The sequence below is a fragment of the Triturus cristatus genome, chromosome 3_1, assembly GCF_964204655.1.
Source record: "Triturus cristatus chromosome 3_1, aTriCri1.1, whole genome shotgun sequence".
Lineage (NCBI taxonomy): Eukaryota > Metazoa > Chordata > Amphibia > Caudata > Salamandridae > Triturus > Triturus cristatus.
Window position 1 is genome coordinate 1,141,469,910 of NC_140583.1, and position 21,507 is coordinate 1,141,491,416.

Consider the following 21,507-nt stretch of genomic DNA (forward strand, 5'->3'; position numbering starts at 1 on the left):
ACAGAATCCTAAAGCCATCAAAAACGTGATCAGTACAAAAATAGAGGAGGAAATCAAAAGGTTGGGGGCAAGACCACTCCATGGCTGACAGGTCTAACAGCCACCCACAGAAATCAATCAATAATAGGTTGCGCACATTTAATTAACAAATGCATTTTCTACATGTTTACAGTGTACCTTTTTAATTTTACTTTGTGCTAAAATGTGAAATTGATGGCATACGGATGTGTAAATCATCTTGTTTTATATACGGACAATGCACTTAATGACATTGTTAAAAGTTACCTGAGGATTGTTCTAACATACATTGAACACATCTGATGTTAATGTAATATACCAGGAACAGTAAAATACAATGGTAGCTGGTCAGCTGGTAAAAACGTTTAACTGTGCAGTCACGAAGACACGCTGCTATTTCATAAACGTTGTGGTGTGATAATGGCACCATTCTTACATGACATAACTATTGAGGCATCACCCTAACTACAGGGTAATGCATTACAGAACGTAACCAAAAAGAAGAATTTTGAGTCAAAAAATGCAGGCAGATTATTTTCTTTGAGCCAAACTTCTTCTGTCTTGGAAAGAAACTTGAAAAAATCTGCAGGACCATATGTGGCGTAATTATGCGTGTGAGGTATTGTAACAATCTTCTATATGTCACTCGCCAATGTACATTGTTTTATAGTTTTTAATAAATCTAGCAGGTCATATCTCTGAAGGACTGGTTTCCCAGCACAGTTATAACCAGGTCTAACTGGGACAACTCTGAATAAATGACTGCTACTCGACGGGGGGTGGGGGGGTAGGACTTGTTGATAAAAGTGGTGACCCATTGGGGCAAACCCTTATTTGCTGACAGACTGATGAAGTGATATGTAATCATTAAATCTTGTGAATACATGTTTTTGTTAGCTAGATGAAGGTATCATTGCGGTTACTATCTGTTTATCCTACACTTGGCCAGCACCGTTTTATAAACCTGAAACGAAATTATCTGATATATGCATACTAGAATACTCTGCAAGCCTTCCACATATTTCTAGCAGATTCTGAATTCTAGCCAAAAGCAAATCTGCGCAGGTTCTTTTCGGTGACCTATCAAATTGTGTTTTTTATGATTTTGTCCACAAAGATCCTTCCATTTTTGTGCTTTATTTCAAACTTCTTTATTTGTGTAGCTATTTCAACGCACCTTTGCTTTTCTCCCATTCCAGGCATTCCCAGGAAACACCAACGCGGACAGTGTAGTGCAGCATAAATTCCAGCCCTCGATCAAGGCCAGGTTCCTGCGATTCCTGCCGCTGAGATGGAATGCCAACGGCAAGATAGGGATGAGAGTGGAAGTGTTTGGCTGCACGTATAGTAAGTGCTATTAATATCTTCTCAAAACTCCCAGCAATCTGGAAAGGTTTCTTTGTTTCCTTGCTTCTTCATATTACTAAATGGTGATTCCATGGCCCTTTCAGGAAAGTAGAGATATCCATTTTCCTTCAGTGAAGTCAAAATGGTCTCTTAACAAATTAAAAACGTTGACCATGTTTACAATTCCAATTGTCAGGGAAAACCCAACAGAACACACCAGGGATAAGCAATGAGAGTGTAGGATTGTCATTGCACAAGGCAGAGGTGAATTTCGTCTCCAAGAGACAGGCACATATTCATGGTCTGCACCCAGGCAGCATCACTGAGTTCACCCAGGAACCCCCTTGCCCTACATCCAAGGCATCCCTTAGTGAGCACAAACTATACAACACTTCATGGTGGCACACTATTACTGTGTCCTTAGAGAGTCTTTTTGCCCTGCATCATTGGTGTTTGCATTCAGATGTCGTCTCATGGAGAGACCACATAATTTTCAACAGTCTGTCAAGATCTCTCCCATCGGCCAATCATGCTTTCATTCATCTGTGGTAAATTCACCTGGCCAGAAGCGGCAGGCGTTCCTTTGCTTTCTTGGCTGCCCCTTCCTTGGAATGCCCTTCCCATGACAATGCAGCTTACACCAAACCTTCCGAAGTTCACAAAACTTCATAAAACTTGGCTTTGATCATTTTGCTGTTTACAGTTTGTCTTTTCCCCACATAACAGGTGTTCTGACTTGATTGGCAGCGCCAGGATGTTCCTTTCGGGGATGAGTTGCCTCAATATAAATCATATTAACATAACATGCCATTAATGTAATAGAGGGCTGCCCATGTGTGTGTACTCTTTCTGGAATTCAGGAGTGCCGGAGGCAGAACAAGTATGTGTAAATGATGCAAGCCTAGCCAGAGACACTACTGTAATCTGGCCCCAGGAGGGCTCCAAATACACCATAAAAGGGCCATATCATGGACCTTATGCAGTCATTTGGTACCACCACTAGGTGGTGGTGAGTTGTGAAGCTGCCGCTTTTGCCGGGAGGTAAAATCACAAATGTGATGAAGACCAAGAAAGCTGTGCATTTGTGTTTATTCAGAAACATATTTTTGGGTTTCTTGACACCTATTACTTGTGTACACTTACTGCCACTTCAAACGAAAACCGAATAGTGCCCCATACACCCCACTGACAGGAAGGGGGAGAGTAGGTGAAAGTATTTCTTGACAATAAAAAAAAAACGTGTTCCATAGGAACACAAAAAGACACATAAATCTGCTAATTCACATTTCCCGTACTTTGTGCCTGCATATTTTCCGTAGTGTAGAGACCATCCACTGTTGTATGGTGAGGCCTTACAGTACAAGACCAGGTCAAAGTGAACTTTGAGTTAGCCGAGAACTATACAAATCTTAGGCATGTGCCGTAAAGGTGTTTTAGATGAAAAAAGAATACTAAAAGCAAAGATTTTTTTCCGTAGAAATATATCTATTTAATTTTCACAGGATTTCATTTACCAGGGAGGTGAAATACAGAATGCCATAATGATTCGTTATTTACTGATACAAAATGAAAAGTATTACTGGGGGCTGAATTCCCGAAAATTAAAAGTAGGTACAACATATTTGCACCTTGTGTAATAAATTATGTAGTGAGAAGTATTTGCAGAACAGCAAGCATTGTACTGGATTTTCTAGGTTTAAATATTACAAAATAATGTTACTAACCTCCAGGCAAAATCAGTTTACACCACTTACCATGAATAATTTCACTTTAGCCTGCAGCACCAGCTCAGTTTCAGAGCACGAATGTGTTAATTCTTTAGATTTTCATGCAGATTTGTATGTGCATGGAACCATATAATATCCCTTTTTATGAAGAACAGGGCAATGAACGCATTTTCCATGGATTCAAGCAATAGCTGCTACATGCAGTAACTTAGTAACTCTGTGATCCAACCTATGCAATGCACAGCAGGGGGGGGCGTGACGCGGTGGTTGCCACTGGGTGTTTCAAGGCACGTCTGTTTGAAGCGCATGCGCTACTTGTGGAGCTACTGAGCTAGTGCACGCGCCAAAGACAGCGTATTATGTCAACAACGGGGCTCAGTCTCCTTCCCTGTTTGTGAGGAGTAAAGGATCATGACACTGTGCATCAGGATCTGTGAGAGCACTGAAGTCAGAAAGGTTGTGCATGTTTTCTGAAACCAACGCACAATGAAAAAATCCTCAAGGTTAATTTCCTAAAGCAGAGATCAAAGAGTGACAGAAGCACTGGCACACACACACACACACACCCACACACACACACACACACACATACTCTCTGTCATTCAATCCACCATTGTATTTCTCATTCTCTCTCTTTCAGTGTCATATTAATTTATCTCTGTATTACATTAATGTGAACATTGGCAATGATCCTATATATAGATTTTTACTTTTAAATTCTGGATGGGGTAAATTTTTATACATTTTTGACACCATTGGAACACAGCTGTGCATCCGAAATGCAAAATCCCTTTGATTCCATAACTCTTCGACATAGGAGTATAGTCCACAGCGGAGGGCTATAATAGTTAATAAAAGCCCTGGACCACAGGAATGGTCTTATAAATAAAGAGAAGGCAGTAAACAACTGGTATGGCCACAGACAGAAGTTCTATACTTCTTGTAGAACATACCCACTGGCAATAGAATATTCTAAAATAAACAGGGAAACAGAAGAGATGCATTGGAATGTTAAGGGACAGAGCATGTAGTTGCCATTATTATCCCTCTATTACTTCACTGTCTTCTATGGGAATCTTACATTATATTGTTGTGATTGAACGTATGTTTGTCTGCTCAATATGCACAGCAGCAAAATGTTATTGATGACTTTATTTAGGTTCATTTTAATAGCAGCCCGATAAATCACCAGTAGTCACCTTCACGTTCCACCCTGACATTTAAATGGGCTCTATTCAGTACACTTGAGACTTCAGCAAGGCCCTGTTCTCTTGTCTCTCTTATAGTAACTCTACTCAGGACATGTGATAGTACCCCCAAGTATTAAGCATTTTTGGAACCAGGTGGCACGCCTCATAAGCTGTATTAGATATAGAATGACATCACTAGTGAAGCTAGTGCATTAGTTCCCAATGGTTTATCATGTTTGTTTTAAGTATGCATGAATTATGCACAAAGCATGGAAAATCAGCCAAATCCATTTAACATAATGTTAAGTGACCTTCTATCAGCAAGAACTCAGCTCACGCGGATATTCACCACTATGATACTAGCGATTGTTGAAATAAAGAACCTCGCTTTGGCAGCAGTTCCTTTAGAATACCTGCAGCAATTGTGGAACACAACCAGTGGCATCTGCCACCAATCTAAAGTGGAGGGGTGGTGTGGGTGTGGAGGGTGTGGGGGTGGGTTGGGGAACAATAATAAATAAACAAAAGATTTCTCTGCTGCTGACGCTGCCAGCTGCCTCGGTGCTCCTCTCCAGCTCTCCTCCCGGAAGTCCATGGGCCACAACACAGGCTCCCCACCCAACCAAGATGCTGTTCTCATGCTATACCTAGCATGAGAGAAGCACCTGGATTGGCCTGACCGGGGTGGTCTGACACTTGATCAGGCACAGGAAGCCTGTGGCTTTTCTCCAACCCAGCTGCAACACAGCTGGGTTAAAGAAATATGTGTGCATGTCTGTATGTCCGGCCTAAGACAGCCAGCCAAACTGACATGCGCACGTCTTTGTGCTCACCACTCCTTCTCCCTGCCATGGCTCTGCCTGGCCCCACCCAAGACTTCATGGCTCATGCTACCCAGACAATAAAATTATAATAAAATTGGTTTATTATCAATTTATTTTTCATCTGCTGGCAGTTAGGCGACACCCCACCGCTATTACGCAGGAGCCGTGCCTGAACCCATCCTCACTAGTCATTCAGAGCACTAACTGAAAGGAACATTTATCTTAATGCTGAAAACCTACATTTTCATCATAATCCTCCCATCGAGTCATGAGAATATAATTCTCAGACAAAAGCAATCCCTTCTTTTTTGGAACTGACATGGTCTTCATAACTTACTTTAAGGAGTCCTGTACATTTCTGTACAGGCCTGTACAGACGGGCCATTATGCCACGCTGGCACTTTCCCACTTGGCAGCAGGAAAAATGTCTGCTGCTAGGTTTTGAGGGCTGCCATCTCCCAATAAGCTCTAGCACACCACCCTAGTTGAATCCTCCTACAGTGTTTGCAGGTTCGATTACTTAAAGCAAAACTGGGAGTCCAATTTGAGTTTCGACTGTTTGCGAATCTGAATGAAATTTGTGATGAGAACTATGTACTAATAGCTCACAAATTTCACATTCACAGAATAGCAAAATGAACTGGTATGAGTATTAAATAGGCAGGTTACAACTTGCAACATCTTGCAATTGGCGGTAAATGCAAGGATGGAGACCTGCAAGGGACAGCAGACCTCTGTCCCTGCATTTGCAATCCCAAACTGTAAACTTTTTTAAAAGCAGTCTATGTTCATTTAAGAGATTGGGGCTGTTTTTTTAGAAAAGAAAGTTTCCAATTTAGAAAGGCATTTGAGACATCAGGCAATGGTTCTCTGGACCACTTTCTGCACCCGCCAAGGTTCCCATCATGATTCTCAAAGAGAAAGATTTCCAACACAGCTGGCTGCCCCTTTGCAAAACATATATCAGACTCTCTGAGGTGTTAGTATCAGATCAATTATTTGTGACCGCTGTTGCAGTCACAAACAATTGATACACTGCTCTCGGAATGTGAACTAGGAGGTGCACGACTATTTTACTGTCACTCCTATTTGTTATTTAGAAATTTAGCAAAATTCATTTTGCTAGCTAATTCGTATAACAGATCATTTTGTGGTTACACAGCTGGCGATTTTACGAATCACAGGATTTGTGACTGAAAAATACCGTTGAACATCAGGTCCAAAGCCCTCTAATTTCGAGACAATTGCCCCAGAAACATGTCCGTTGCATCCAACATGGCAAATGAACACTACTCATGCTGATAGTGAATTCCCAACATTGGGAGAAGGACAGTGCCATGGCTTTGTGACCTTTTTAAAGCAAATGTTTTACAAACTATTTTAAAAAAAATGTTCAAGAAAACACATTTTGAAAATAATCCTAAAAACCTAATTATGGCTACCAACCAAGAAACATATTGTGAATGGGAGGATTTAAGAAATGCATCTATTTTAAAAACAATTCTCATCTATTCAAACTAATAAGGGTTGATAACTAGCTCAACTAAATCACTTTATATAAGAAATGGTTCTGTCATGGTGTTGTAACCAAGCTCAGGATTTAGTGAGCAGTTTTTGCTTCAAATGCTGCACAACAAAAAGATGAGGGATGACTCTATAAAGAGAGATCATGGTATCATTTATACCTTGAGTAGTTCCTAGCATTATAGTGATAGGATTTGCTACTATAGCAAGACATATTTCCATCCTCCCTTAAACCTGGTAGATTATACCTTTACAGCAATGCCTTACTTGTATCGCATGGCCACGATACATGTAAGACAAAATTCCCTTCCATGGAAAACTCTAGGAACAGTCCTTCTGCATAAAACTTCGTTTCTGCATTTTAAACAATGAATTGCTTAACTCCAACTAATATGATCATCTATGGCCATCTACATCAAAATTCGTAAAAATTGACTCTTATGAATTGCTTCACTATCCTCTTTTCAGTGATTTACCGGAAGGTTCTATCCTCTCCCTTCTTTTATTAAACTTTTTTGGGGAGCTTCTTGACACTGTGTCTCACTATAAAGGGTTAACTTTATACCAGTATGTCAAGGACACCAAACATTTCCCCAAAACATTTGAATCACCTAACATCACACCCTTACAATAATTCATATATAATGTGTCAGAAGCCATAAAAGGCGAACAATTCTCAATAAACCAAGGGGAATATTCACAAGAATGTGTGATAACTACCACAAGAGTAGTTTAACGCAACTCTCAACATCGCAGCCTAACGCAGCAGCATTTTGCCGTGCCAACCAAGTATTCACAACACAGCGGTAGCATGCAATAGTCACCAGATAACGCGTCAAATGTCAGCATAAAAATCAACGCCGCGCCGCAAAAATGCGAAACGCGAATGCAAAAAATCATGCGATGAGGCCAATCGCGGTACAAAAATCAGCAAAAAGCAGACACAGGCCTGCAAAGCCCACATGTCTGGCAGGAAAATGCACAATAAAAGAAAGAAAAGAGAACACCAAAACCAATTCAAACTGCGTAGCACCATGGATGCACCCGGACCGAGTGCAGAGGACAAGCCGGATCCCCACAAGCCCCAAGGAGGGCCAGCCAGGAACCCCGTGTTTGGGGAAGGGCAAGGAGAAGAGGAAGAGGAAGACAGGGTTCAGTCCACAAGAAAACCGGATCATCGTCACGGAGGTGACAGAACACCAGTAACAACTGTTCGGCACCTGCACTGTGGCACTGGCAACCCAAACAGAAATATGGCAGGCCATCGTTTCCAACGTCAATGCAGTCGGAGTGGCTAGAAGGTTAATGGAGAAGGTCAAGAGGCGCTGGCATGAAGTGCACAGCCAAACCAAGCAGACACTCGCCGCCAAAGGCAGCAATGGCGACAGGAGGTGGGAGCCCTGCGACACAGGAGGAGCTGTATGAGCTGGAGGAAACAGTGGCCACAGTCAGCAGTGTGAGACGGTGGCAGGATTTGGGGCCCTGGACACAGCTCGATACGACCTGACCCAACAGCAACAGGGTGAGTAATGACCAGGGATTGGGGAGACGGGGGGAGATGGGCACAATGGCACACATGCACAATTATGTGCAGCACACTCCACATCCACAATGATGGTGGAACATGTCCCTGATAGCCGTGGCACACTGCAGCACACATAGCAACACCAAGTAGACCTCCGCCCACAATGTCCACAAAGGGTCCCCCCTCCCTATCATCAATATCACAACCGACCCATGCACATGTGCTGAATCCAGCAAAGCAGTGGCTCTGTGACCCACACTGACTATGCAAGTGACACTGCATGCCCAATAGCATGGCAGCAGCCAAAAAGCATGGCATGGCCCACGAATTGCCATGGAGGTGGCCCAGTGCAGATCACATCCGTAAAAGAGCAGGTCACACTCTGACATATCCACGTGCACCCACAACACATATCGTACAGTACACGCAGCAGACGAACAATGCACCAAGCCACAAAATCTGTCCGAGAGCACATATGACCCAAGTCATAAACAAATCAGCCCCCGAAAAGCGCTCAATTCAAAGGCACCCTGCCTCAAAGGGAGAAGGCTACATGCAATCAGAGCTGCAGGGGCAACTCACCCACAATGCAGCACACATCAGCAATGACTGCAATGTGGCACAAAGTGCAACACCAACACCACAGGACAGGGCTCAAAACAGGTTCCGCATATGCGTAGTAACCGTCCACACACATGTGGCATTGCCTGACACTGTGTGATGACAATGTATGGGTACTATCACACATTCGTCATGTAGTCGAAAACAACACTGACTGCCATCAAATAGCCAGCTCCACCAAAACAGTCACAATGTACATCGGCATGCAGTCTGATTATAAACATCTGCAAATCTTCAACATACATGTGTAACTCTATTAACCTGCATCTTCCCTTTACATTGCAGAGGGACAAATAACACCTCCTGCAGAGCACACCACACTTCCCATCATTGATGATGAAGAGGACAACCTGCACATATGTCAATACACCCTCCAACGGATAATAGACAGCCTCCGCACCCATCCCCAGGAGCAGGGAAGGTCAACTGCCCCGAGGTGACCCCACCACCTGCACAGACCACACAGCAGGAAACACACACCAACAGGGCGGTCTCCCAGGACCCCCGAACAATACATGGAGTTCCAACAGAATGTGTGGGCTTGCCAGGTGGAGTTGGCTGAGCAGCTCCGGGTGGGTTTCGAGCTCGTGGCAGCCAAACTCAATGCCATACGTGGGTGTCTGAGTCCCATCAGGGACCACGTACAGTCCCTATCGGACAGCACCTGTAAGCACCATGCTCCACCACAGACGTTGGCTGACCTCGCTGTTGCCATTAATCGAATACAAGTACTGTCTGGTCAGACAGGCACCAGTGATGACAGCACAGAGTTGGCACAGATGCGGCTATCAATTGAGACCATGGAGCAGATGCTGGCTGGAAGCATGGCTGCCACGGCTGGACACCAGCGAGTAGTAGCTGGGAACTTCAATGCCCCGCGCTTTATCATCTTGCCATTGCTGCCCCCGAGCCTGTCCCTGATGACTGAAGCGGGAACATCGACACACACATCTCCGACCCCTGATGTGTCAGTGGCACACAGTGATGCTGCCTCATCACCTTCACAGTCTGATGTGTCAGTGGCACACAGAGATGCAGCCATCACCCCGCCACACACACCGGACACAGAACCCGTATCAGGGGAGTAAGATGGGGATGGCAATTACTGTGTGAGGAAGGAGGCAGTAGAATCCATCACCACCAAATGGCCTCTCCCTGCCTGGTTGTGCCCTATGCATCATGCCCTGGGACAATACCTCCCACGGACCCCTGGAACACTCTGCAACATTTCCCCAGACCCCAACACGGACTGCCATGTCTTCACTGCTGGACAATTACACAGCAATCCTGCTGCGGACTGCACTCACCCTCTTCCTAATTACCTTTCAATCCCCAAGGACACTGGTTGGCTCACCACTGGGCTTCCATGCAATGTGGGCTTGGATGGACATGTACAGCTCCAGCTCTGTCAATCACATGAATGTGAATAAAACATTCTAAATCACACAGTGTCATGACTATGTTCACTCACGTATGGAAGTATGGCTGGATGTAGGGGCAATGATTGCACATGAAGCGACACCCTGGTAACTGACATCTATGCGCATGTGTATCCCTGAGACACATGGCCAATTGGATGACTGTGAAGGTGAGTACTAGCTGTGTCCCCATTGCACATCAACAACAATCTCACAACCCCCCCAACGTATGCACACGTTCATGTATTGAATAGGGCTGTGTGCAGGAATGACCGAATCGGTAGCAGGCCAGGAGTGGTGTCCTACATCACATGTGACAACAGAACTTCAAGTCACATACCTACTCACACACATCTGGGTGGACACATTCTGTTATGATATATGACATTGCTCCACATGGTCAGAGGTTGTAAACCATACTCACATTGCTGAAGTCACGTAAGTGCACAGGTCGGCCAGCAACTACCCCAATACAATGTCTGGCTCATAGAGGTGAAGCTTGCAAAAGGGAGCCACCCCCATTGCACATGCATCACTCAGTTCCTCCCTGTGTAGGGACGATGCTCATTGTGGCACACAAGTGGACAATCTAATCAACACACATCACAGTTAGACACCAGTAGAGTGGCATAGACTTTATTGGCATGTGAGAGTCAGTACGGACGAGGCTACGGCCACAACAGGCAGGGACATGCTTAAGACACTTACACGCAGCATGGGAACATGTCGAGGTGCAGAAAATGGTGAGTCAAAAATGGACAACAATTGTCATGAATGGCAATGGTCTCAGCCCACCTTGCCTTGCTGGATGAGTCATGTGTTGTTTGGCATCTGCCCATTGCCCCGTGTGAGGGGGCATGACTCACTGCCCATGGGATCTGCATTGTGCTCTGCCACTGGAGTGCGCCGATTGTCAGCTCTGCTGACAGTGATCAGGTGAAAGGGTCCAACAGGTTCACACGTCATGCTACAGTGCCATGTGTGTACTCACCCCCCAGCAGTGTGTCTGAATTGGTAACGTTGCCAAACAACGCTGTGTTGCTCTGACCATGGACCTACATCACCTTTCACAGGTGTGTGTACACACGGATGTATGTCGTTACAACACACACTTTTACAACGCATGCACTTACAACGCATTTTTTACAACGCACAATCCATTACAACGCATGACATTACAACACAGGACACTACAACGCATTTTTAAAAACTACCTTTACAACGCATTTCCATTACAACGCATACTACCTTTACAACGCATACCATTACAACGCATAATATTAAATTGCATTTAAGGTAAGTATTAGATAGTATAGGGGTAAAAATTACTATTCTAACTCCAGGGGGTGCAACAGTGGGGTAAGTGTTGGATAGTATAGGGTTAAAAATTACTATTCTAACTCCAGGGGGTGCAACAGTAGGGTAAGTGTTGGATAGTATAGGGGTAAAAATTACTATTCTAACTCCAGGGGGTGCAACAGTAGGGTAAGTGTTGGATAGTATAGGGGTAAAAATTACTATTCTAACTCCAGGGGGTGCAACAGTAGGGTAAGTGTTGGATAGTATAGGGGTAAAAATTACTATTCTAACTCCAGGGGGTGCAACAGTAGGGTAAGTGTTGGATAGTATAGGGGTAGAAATTACTATTCTAACTCCAGGGGGTGCAACAGTAGGGTAAGTGTTGGATAGTATAGGGGTAAAAATTACTATTCTAACTCCAGGGGGTGCAACAGTAGGGTAAGTGTTGGATAGTATAGGGGTAAAAATTACTATTCTAACTCCAGGGGGTGCAACAGTAGGGTAAGTGTTGGATAGTATAGGGGTAAAAATTACTATTCTAACTCCAGGGGTGCAACAGTAGGGTAAGTGTTGGATAGTATAGGGGTAAAAATTACTATTCTAACTCCAGGGGGTGCAACAGTAGGGTAAGTGTTGGATAGTATAGGGGTAAAAATTACTATTCTAACTCCAGGGGGTGCAACAGTAGGGTAAGTGTTGGATAGTATAGGGGTAAAAATTACTATATTATGCGTTGTAATGGTATGCGTTGTAATGGTAGTATGCGTTGTAATGGAATGCGTTGTAAAGGTAGTTTTTAAAAATGCGTTGTAGTGTCATGCGTTGTAATGTCATGCGTTGTAATGGATTGTGCGTTTTAAAAAATGCGTTGTACGTGTAGTGCGTTGTAAAAGTTGCGTTGTAAAGGTTGTTCCCCTGTACACACGCATAGTTCCACGCACATGCATCCTGAGTCCTGATGAAGGCAGACATGTCCTCTGTTGTGGTGGGATATGTGAGCATTCCCCACGATGAAACAAGTTGTTGGAACCTGTGCTGTGGATGACAATCAGATGTGGCTGCAAGAACGTAGTTACTCGTCCATCAATGCCCGTGCAGCTTCATGTGCAATGTGTTCCAATAGTTCGTTGTTGTCGTGTTCAAGGAACACCAGGGTGAGCCAATCCATTTACTGGTCCGGGCAGGTGTGCTCAGCCCACGCCGTTTCACCAATCCGTAACACAGCCAAATAGGGGAGCGCCTCGATGTGGTCACTGCACATGAGGAATTGTGCAATCTCCCATGCGCAATTGGCAATACATATGCAGTATGTCAAGGCATCCCATGCACGGCTGTCTCGGTTACACTCCTTTTCGTGATCCAACAGGGAGCGCAGACACAAGTCATAATCCAATTAATCTATGGTTGTGTTGGATAGGCAGACATCCATGGGACACTTGAATGTGCATGTTTGGCAGTGGAACCAGGGATGGACATAGGTGATGTAGGCAAGGCGGAAGGTTAGCCGGTAACTGATCCGCAGCACTGCCAGTGGCAGTGCACCCAGTAAATGCAGCATACATGCATGGTACTGTTCCACGTGATGGGGGTTGTACATGTGCTCGGGATGGCCTGCCATTGCGTTGGTGTGTCTCGTGGAACCGGCACTCTTCTGGACTGCGGCAGTTGTGTGGAGGATATGCCACAGCTCTGGGCAATGATTTGAATGTGTGTGCAACGTTGGGGAGAATGGGTTGCTGTTTCCATTAGTGTCAAGGGCATCCCATGCGGGGGTACCACAGGCAGGGGCTTCTGTGTGTGGGGTGTGGATTAGTCGGATAGTTAATTGGTGTGGAAGCCGTCCCCATCTGCCATGGCATCTCTCTCAGGGTGTTCCAGCCGCATTCTGGACCAAGGTCGGAGGTGCAGGTGTCCTCCCGCCTTCTGCATTGGAACAATGGAGCTTTCATCCCTGATGTTTGTCTGACTGCTACTTGCGTTTTCTGAATGTGATGTGGCTTTGGCGCTGAGACTGAGACAAGGCCTTGGGATCATGGTGTACCGATGGCGATACACACACACAAGTTGGCATGTGGAGCCAGGTGCCCGGGGGCCTTGCGCTGCTTGTGCAATCTCACTCCATCTCTCTTCCTCGCTCTCTACCTCCCTCTCTCCCTCTCTTTCCTTTGTTGGACACATGGCACACCTTCTTCTCTTGGATTTTGTCTTCCAGGCTGTGTCCTAAAGATTGTCCTTTGAGGACCCGCTAGGACTCATCCAAGTGGTTGTTTTGGCTTTTGTTTGATAGGTGTTTTGTGTTGGTGATTGCATTGCTGTATGACTGATTCTCCATTTTCTGGCCACGCATGGCTGTTGATTTTCCTGCTTGTGCAACATCAGGCAAAATATTTTTGGGAGATTCGTGGTGTTGGTGTTCAGTTTCTTTGTCCGGGGTTGGGGGGAGCCTGGGAGGGGGGGTGTTGTGAGCCTGGGTGTGGTGTCGGTGGGTGTTGTGGCCCTCTTGGGTGTCCGTGCTGCATGCTCAGTTGCTCGGGGCATCTTTTGTTCTTCATGTGTGGTTATGGGCTGTGCTCCCTTGTCTGGTGCAGGTTGTGGTCCGACTTTGCACCAGGTCTGAGCAGGTGTTAATTTCCTGGTGCTAACGTGCCTTATCGCCTGTTTTGTGTTCCTATCGCAGATCTGTCTGGTCATTGAGAATGTTGGGGAGTGATGTTGGCTCTGCTTTTTGCTCGGGAACGCCTACTCTGCATCTCATTAGAGATAGTTGCCAGGGTCATCCGTGGCGATGTATGTTGCGGATGCTAACGCTGGAATAGTGGTGCTGTCGGATTTTTGCACCGGCTTGTGAATGGGGAGATAAATTTATCACGACTTTGGATGCGTTAAAGTGCTGTTAAATCGGAGATAGATCCTTGTGAATATCCCCCAAGAATTTTGCCCACTTTGGTCCATTAGATTCACTATTGCCAAAAACATTTTGCTGTCCCCTCACATTTTGATATGAGCTAAAACCACCTCCTTCTAGAACCATCCTGTGAGGAAACGTAATCCTTCCATTCAATCAAAATACTTTATAACCACTTCAAAGAATGTTCTTCTCACACCTCCATGGGTGAAAAACTCCCAGGATTGGGAAAGCCCCTTCAAAAACATACAACACTTGACTGCTGGGCTTGTTACAGTCAGCAAACAATTACACTATATAAGCCTGATCATGAAAAAACTCCACTCGCTAGCTCTTAATGCCAGACTCCATTTCAAACTGGCTCGCATAAACGATAAAGCTCTACACTGAGGCCTGCTTTCCTATGTGAAAGACAAGTTTTAGAACACTAGGGAAATTGGCAAAACAGAATGTAATCACAGATGATCCTTGAAATATCTGAAGCATGAAAAACAAAATGCTAAAACAAGCCTTCCTGTTTCTAGTTATAAAACTCTTGAGAAACTTCAACTATCACAAATAGCAGTAGTGGAAATAATGTACCCGCACATTCCCCCCACAAAATGTGGTCAATATCTAGAAATCTATCTATTAAGGTAAATGAATACAGGTGCTACAAAACAAAACACCCCCTACTTCTACGGGGTGTGAATATGGAAATTGCTAATAGCAACACCAAACATAATACTACATAATTGACTGGAGCACACCATATTATATTATATTATAATACATCTTGCAAAGAATCATAATTAGTCATACATATAAAATACAATAAAAAAATGCAACAAAAGATTTTTCAGTACATTACACAGATGACATAAAATAACATACCAATCAATTATGTGCAACCCAAAAAAAAACAGAAATACAGAAAATGAATAAAGTTTCTCAATATCTATGATAAAACAACATAATTAAGAAACAACAAATTTCTGTTTAAACACCACACGGCCAACCAAAGATGGTTCTTAAGTGACAAAAACATAGACAGCTAACACCATCCAGGAAGTGAGAATCGACATCCAAACATTGCACTCTTCAAGGCCGAAAGTAACAGCCACTTTCAGCCTAGCCAAGTGCAGTGTTTGGGGGATATTCTCAAGAACGTGTGTTAATCATGCCAAAATTAGTTTAACGCAACTTTGCGTATCGCAGACTGTCGCGGGAAAAAACACTGTGTCAACGTAGTATTCTCAACCCAGAGGCACCATGCGATAGTCTCACGATAACATGTCAAATGACTGCCTTAAAACCAACGCAACACCGAAAAAACGCGAAACACGAACACGAAAAAAATTGCAATGTGGCGAATCGCGATACAAAAACCACCGATAACCAGCGACAGGCCTGCAATCCCCCGCGTCATGCGGGAAAATACACTATAAAAGCAACAAAAACACACCAAAACCAAAATAAACTGCGTAGCACCATAGATGCACCCGGACCGAGTGCAGAGAACAACTCGAATCCCACAAGCCCCACGGAGGACCAGCCAGGAGCCCCGTGCTCGGGCAAGGGCAAGAGGAAGATGCGGTTCAGTCCGCAGGAAAACAGGATCATCGTCACGAAGGTGATAGAACACTACTAACAACTGTTTGTCACCTCCACTGTGCCATTGGCAACACAAACGGAAATATGGCAGTCCATCGTGAACAGCGTGAATGCAGTCACAGTGTCAATGGAGGAGGTCAAGAGGCGCTGGCATGATGTGAATAGCCAAACCAAGCAGAAACTCGCTGCCAACCGGAAGGCAGCAACGGCGACTGGAGGTGGGATTCCTGCGCCAAAGGAGGAGGTGGATGAGCTGGAGGAAATGATGGCCACAGTCATCAATGTAGAGACGGTGGCAGGAGTTGGGGGTCCGGACACAGTTCAATATGACCTGACCCAACAGCAACAGGGTGAGTAACGACCAGGGACTCGGGGGACAGTGGGAGGTGGGCACAAAGTCACACATGCACAATTATGTGTAGCACACTACACACCCACAATGATTGTGGAACATGTCCCTGATACCCTTAGCACACTGCAGCACACAAAGAAACACCAAGAAGGCCCCCGTCCACTATGTGCACAAAGGGGCGCCCCTCCCTATCACCAATCACACAACCTATCCATGCACATATGCTGAATCCAGTAAAGCAGTGGCTTTGTGAGCCACACTGATAATGCAAGTGACACTGCATGACCAATAGCATGGCTGCAGTCAAAATACATGACATGGTGCACGACACAACACTGAGGTGGCCCAGTGTGGATCACATCCTCAAAGGAGCAGGTCACACTCAGACACATCCACTTGCACATACAACCCCTGGCGTCAACAACACATCTGCAGACAAACAATGCGCAAGAGTACAAAAACTGTCCAAGAGCACAAATGACCCAAGTCGCCAACATCTCTGCACCATAAAAGAACACAAGTCAAGGGCACCCCGACTCAAAGGGATAAGGGGCAGCTAAATCAGAGCTGCAGGGGTGACTCTCCCACAATGCAGCACACACATAGCAATCACAGCACATCAACATTGACGACAATGTGGTAAAGTGCAACACTTTCATTACAGAACAGAGGACACAACTGGTGCTGCTTGTACGTAGAAACTGGCCAATCACATCTGCCATAGCAGGAAACTGTGAGATGATAATGTACGAGTACAACCTTACATCCGTCATGTAGTCGAAATATCCACTGTCTCCCATCAAATATCCAGCTCCTCCAAAACAGTCACAATGTACATTGTCATGTAGTCTGAATGTAAACATGTACAATGCATCAACATACATGGAAAACAGTGTTAACCTGCACCTCCCATTTACATTGCTGAGGGACAATCAACACCTTCTGCAGAGCACACCAGACATCTCTTCAGTGATGATGATGAGGACTTCTTGGCCATCTGCCCCGGCACCCTCCAATGGCTCGTGGACAGCCTCTGCACCCCACCTCCATGAGAAGGGCAGCCCAGCTGCATCAAGGTGACCCCTCCCCCTGCACAGCCCACACAGCAGGAAGCACCCACCACAACAGCTGGCTCCCAGCATCTTGCAGAAAAACACATGGCATTCCAACGCCGTGTGTTAGACTGCCAGAGGGGGCTGGCTGAACAGGTGCGGGTGGGTTTTGACTTCATGGCAGCCAAACTTGATGCCATACGTGGGTGTATGAGTCCCATCAGGGACCACTTACAGTCCCTAATGGATACACACAGTCCGTACCATGCTCTACAACACTCCTTGGCTGACCTCGCTGGAGCCATTACTCGGATACAAGAACTGTCTAGTCAGACAGGCTCCAGTGATGTCAGCCAGGAGTTGGGACACATGCAGAGGTCAATGGAGAACATGGAGCGGATGCAGGCTGGAAGGATGGCTGCCACGGATGTACACCAGCGAGATGTAGCTGGGATCTTCCATGCCCTGCAGAACCTCATCTTTCCATTGCTGCCACAGAGCCTGTCTGAGATGACTGCTGCAGGAACTTCGACACACACACACTTCCACCCAGTGAGGCAGCCATACCCCCCTGCCCCCTGATATGCCAGTGGCACCCAGTGAGGCAGCCATACCACCTCCACCCCCTGATGTGCCAGTGGCACACAGTGAGGCAGCCATAACACCACCACACACACCTGACACACCTGACACAGAAGACACATCAGATGACTAAGATGTGGATGGTAATGACTGTGTGCGAAAGGAGGTTGTAGCATTCATCCCCACCATATGACCTGTTCCTGCTTGGTGCAGCCCTCTGCATTATGCCCTGGAACAACACCTTCCACTGTCCCCCAAAACATTCAGCAACATTCACCTGGACCCCGACATAGACTGCCATATCTGCTCTGGTTACCAATGACACAACAATCAGGCTGCAGACTGAACTCTTCCTCTTATGATTAGCTCATCATTCCCCAAAGTACTCTGGCTGGCCCTCCAATGGGCAACCATGTAATGTGTGGCTTGCATGGCCATGTACTGCTCCAGTTCCGACACACCACAGAATGTGAATAAAACATTCCAAATCATACAGATGTGTCATGTCTATGTTCAATCAAGTATAAAAGTACGGATGAATGTATGGACATTGAGTGCACAAAAAGATACACCCTGTGAAATGACATCAATGCGCATGTTGGAGCCTGTCTCACATGGCTAGCTAGATGAATGCGAAGGTGTGAACTAGCTGTGTCCTCATTGCTCATGAGCAACAATTTCACATCCCCCCAAGATAGCCCCACGTCCATGCATTAAATAGAGCTGTGTGTAAAAAATGTCAAATTCGGGAGCAGGCCCAAAGTAGTGTCCCACATCACATGTGACAACAGAACATCTCTTTGCATACCTACTCACACTCAACTGTGTGGACACAGCCTGTTTTGATGGATAACATTGATCCACATGGCAAGAAGTTGGACACCATCCTCACATTGCTGAAGACACGTAAGACGACAGGTCTACCAGCAACTATCCCAACCACAATGTCTGGCTCACAGAGGTCGATCTGTCAAAAGGGATTCGCCCCCAAGTGAAATGCGTCAGTCAGTTCCTCCCTGTGTACAGACAATGCTCATTGAGGTACACGATTTGACATTCTAATCAACACTCATCACAGTTGAACACTAGTGAAGTTGCCAAGACTTTTATAGCATGTGCGTGTCAGTACAGGCAAGACAAGGGCCACAACATGCAAACCAATGCTTCAGACACTAACAGGCAGCATAGGAACATGTAGAGGTGCAAGAAATGGGGATGCAAAAATAAACACAAATCATTACGGATGGCAACGGTCTCAGCCCACCTTGCCTTGCTGGACAAGTCATGTGTTGTTTGTCTTATGCCCATTGCCCTGTGTCAGGGGTCACGACTCACAGCCCATGGGATCTGCATAGTGCTTTGCCACCAGACTGCGCTGACAATCTGCTCTGCTGACAGTGAGCAGGTGGAAGTGTCCAACAAGGTCACATGTAGTACTACATTGCCATGTGTGTACTCTCCCTCCAGCAGTATGTCAGATTTAGGAACGTTGCCAAATGACGCTGTGCAGCTCCGCCCATCGGACTGCCTCACCTTGCACAAGTGCGTGTCAACACACGTAGGTGCACGCACAAGAATTCTGAGTCCAGGCGAATGGAGAAATATCCACTGTTGTGGTGGGATATGTGACCATTCCTCCGAGATGCAACAAGGTGTTGGGACTTGTGCTCTGGGTTACAATCAGTTGTGGCTGCAGGAACGTAGTTATTCGTTCATGAATGCGAGCGCAGCTTCATTGGTAATCAGTTCCAATAGTACATCGTTATCGACTTCAATGAACACGAGGGAGAGCAAATCCAGGCAGATGTGCTCCGTCTATGCCGTTTCACCAATCCGGAAAACAGCCCAATAGGGGAGCGCCTCGATTTGGTCACTGCACACAAGGACTTGTGCAATCTCCCATGCCCAACTGCCAGCACATACGCCAAATATTAAGGCATCCCATGCACGGGTATCATGGTTACACTCATGTTTGTGGACCAACAGGGGGCGCACACACAAGTCGTAATCCTTTTCAGCTACCGTTGTGTTGGATAGGCAGAAATCAGTGGGCCACTCGAATGTGCATGATCGACTGTGGAACCAGGGCTGGATGCAGGTGACGTATGCAAGACGGAAGCTCAGACGGTAACTGATATGCAACACTGCCAGTGGCAGTGCTACCAACAAATGCAGCAGACTTGCATGGTACAGTTCCACTTGACTGGGGTTGTGCATGTGCCCGGGATGTCTCACCATTGCGCTGTTGGCTCTCGTAGAACCGTCACTCTTCTGACCTGCGGCAGTTATGTGCATGATATGCCACAGCTCGGAGCAATGAGTTGTATGTGTGTGCAACGTTTGGAAGAATGGGTTTCTGTGTACGTAAGTGTCAAGGGCATTACATGCAGGACTACCTCAAGCAAGGACTTCTGTGAGTGGGGTGTGGATATGTTGGTATTTCATTTACGCTGTGCGTGGTGTGGGAGTTGTCATCCTCTGCTATGGTATCTCTCTCAGGGAGTGCGAGCTGCATGCCAAACCAAGGTCAGGGGTGCAGATGTCCTGCCGCCTTATGTATTGAGACAAATGAGCTTTCATCCCTAATGTAGGTCTGACTACTGCTTCCATTCGGGAAATGTGATGTTGCTTTCGCGCTGCATTGATGCTAGGCATTAGGCTTATGGTGCACCAATGGCGAGACACGCAACAGTTGGCATGTATGAGCCAAGAAGCCGAGCTGCCGTGCGCTCCTTGTACAATATCTCTCCCTCTCTCTCCCTCTCTCCCTCTCCCTCTCTCCCTCTCTCTCTTCCTTTCTCTCTTCCTCTCTCCCTCTCTCTCTTCCTTTCTCTCTCTCCCTCTCTCTTCCTCCCTCTCCCTCTCTCTCTTCCTCTCTCTCTCTCTCTCTCTCTCTCTCTCCCTCTCCCTCTCTCTCTCTTCCTCTCTCTTCCTCTCTCTTCCTCTCTCTCTCTCTCTCTCTCTCCCTCGCTCTCTCCTTCTCTCTCTTCCCCTCTCTCTCTCTCTCTCTCTCTCTCTCTCTCTCTCCCTCTATCTCTCTCTCTCTCTCTCTCTCTCTCTCTTCCTTTCTCTCTCCCACTCTCTCTTCTTCTCTTCCTCTCTCTCCCTCTCTCTCTTCCTCTTTCTTTCTCTCTCTCTCGGTTCTTTGATGAGCGCATGACACACCCTCTTATCTTGAATTTTGTCATTTAGGCAGTGACTTACAGATTGTCCAGGTTAGACCCGCCATGGCTCTTCCTAATAGTTGTTTTGGGTTAATGTTGATTGCAATATTTTGTTTGGAACTTTAAAGATGAATGAATGATTCTCCTTTTTCTGTCCACACATGAGTGTTACTTGTTGTAATTGTGCGACATCAGGCAAATTGTTTTGTTCCTGATTTCGTGAAGTTGCTGTAAGATATCTTTGTCTGGGGGGGAGGTGCCCGGGGTAGGGCCCGGGGGGGGGGGGGGTGTCCTGTGTTTGGTGGCAGTGGGTCTTGTGGCCCTCTTGGGTGTCCGAGCTGCATGATCAGTGAGTGGCTCCATGGC

At 45.9% G+C, this 21,507-nt stretch overlaps 1 protein-coding gene across 1 annotated transcript in view; it reads left to right on the forward strand.

The window, feature by feature from the left end:
* LOC146861627 (contactin-associated protein-like 5) overlaps positions 1–21,507 on the forward strand; it is a 1,270,002-nt gene that overhangs the window by 508,360 nt on the left and 740,135 nt on the right. The window contains exon 4 of the mRNA XM_085645996.1: positions 1,218–1,365. Within this exon, the coding sequence (XP_085502122.1) occupies positions 1,218–1,365 (148 nt within the window). The remainder of the gene's footprint in view (positions 1–1,217; positions 1,366–21,507) is intronic.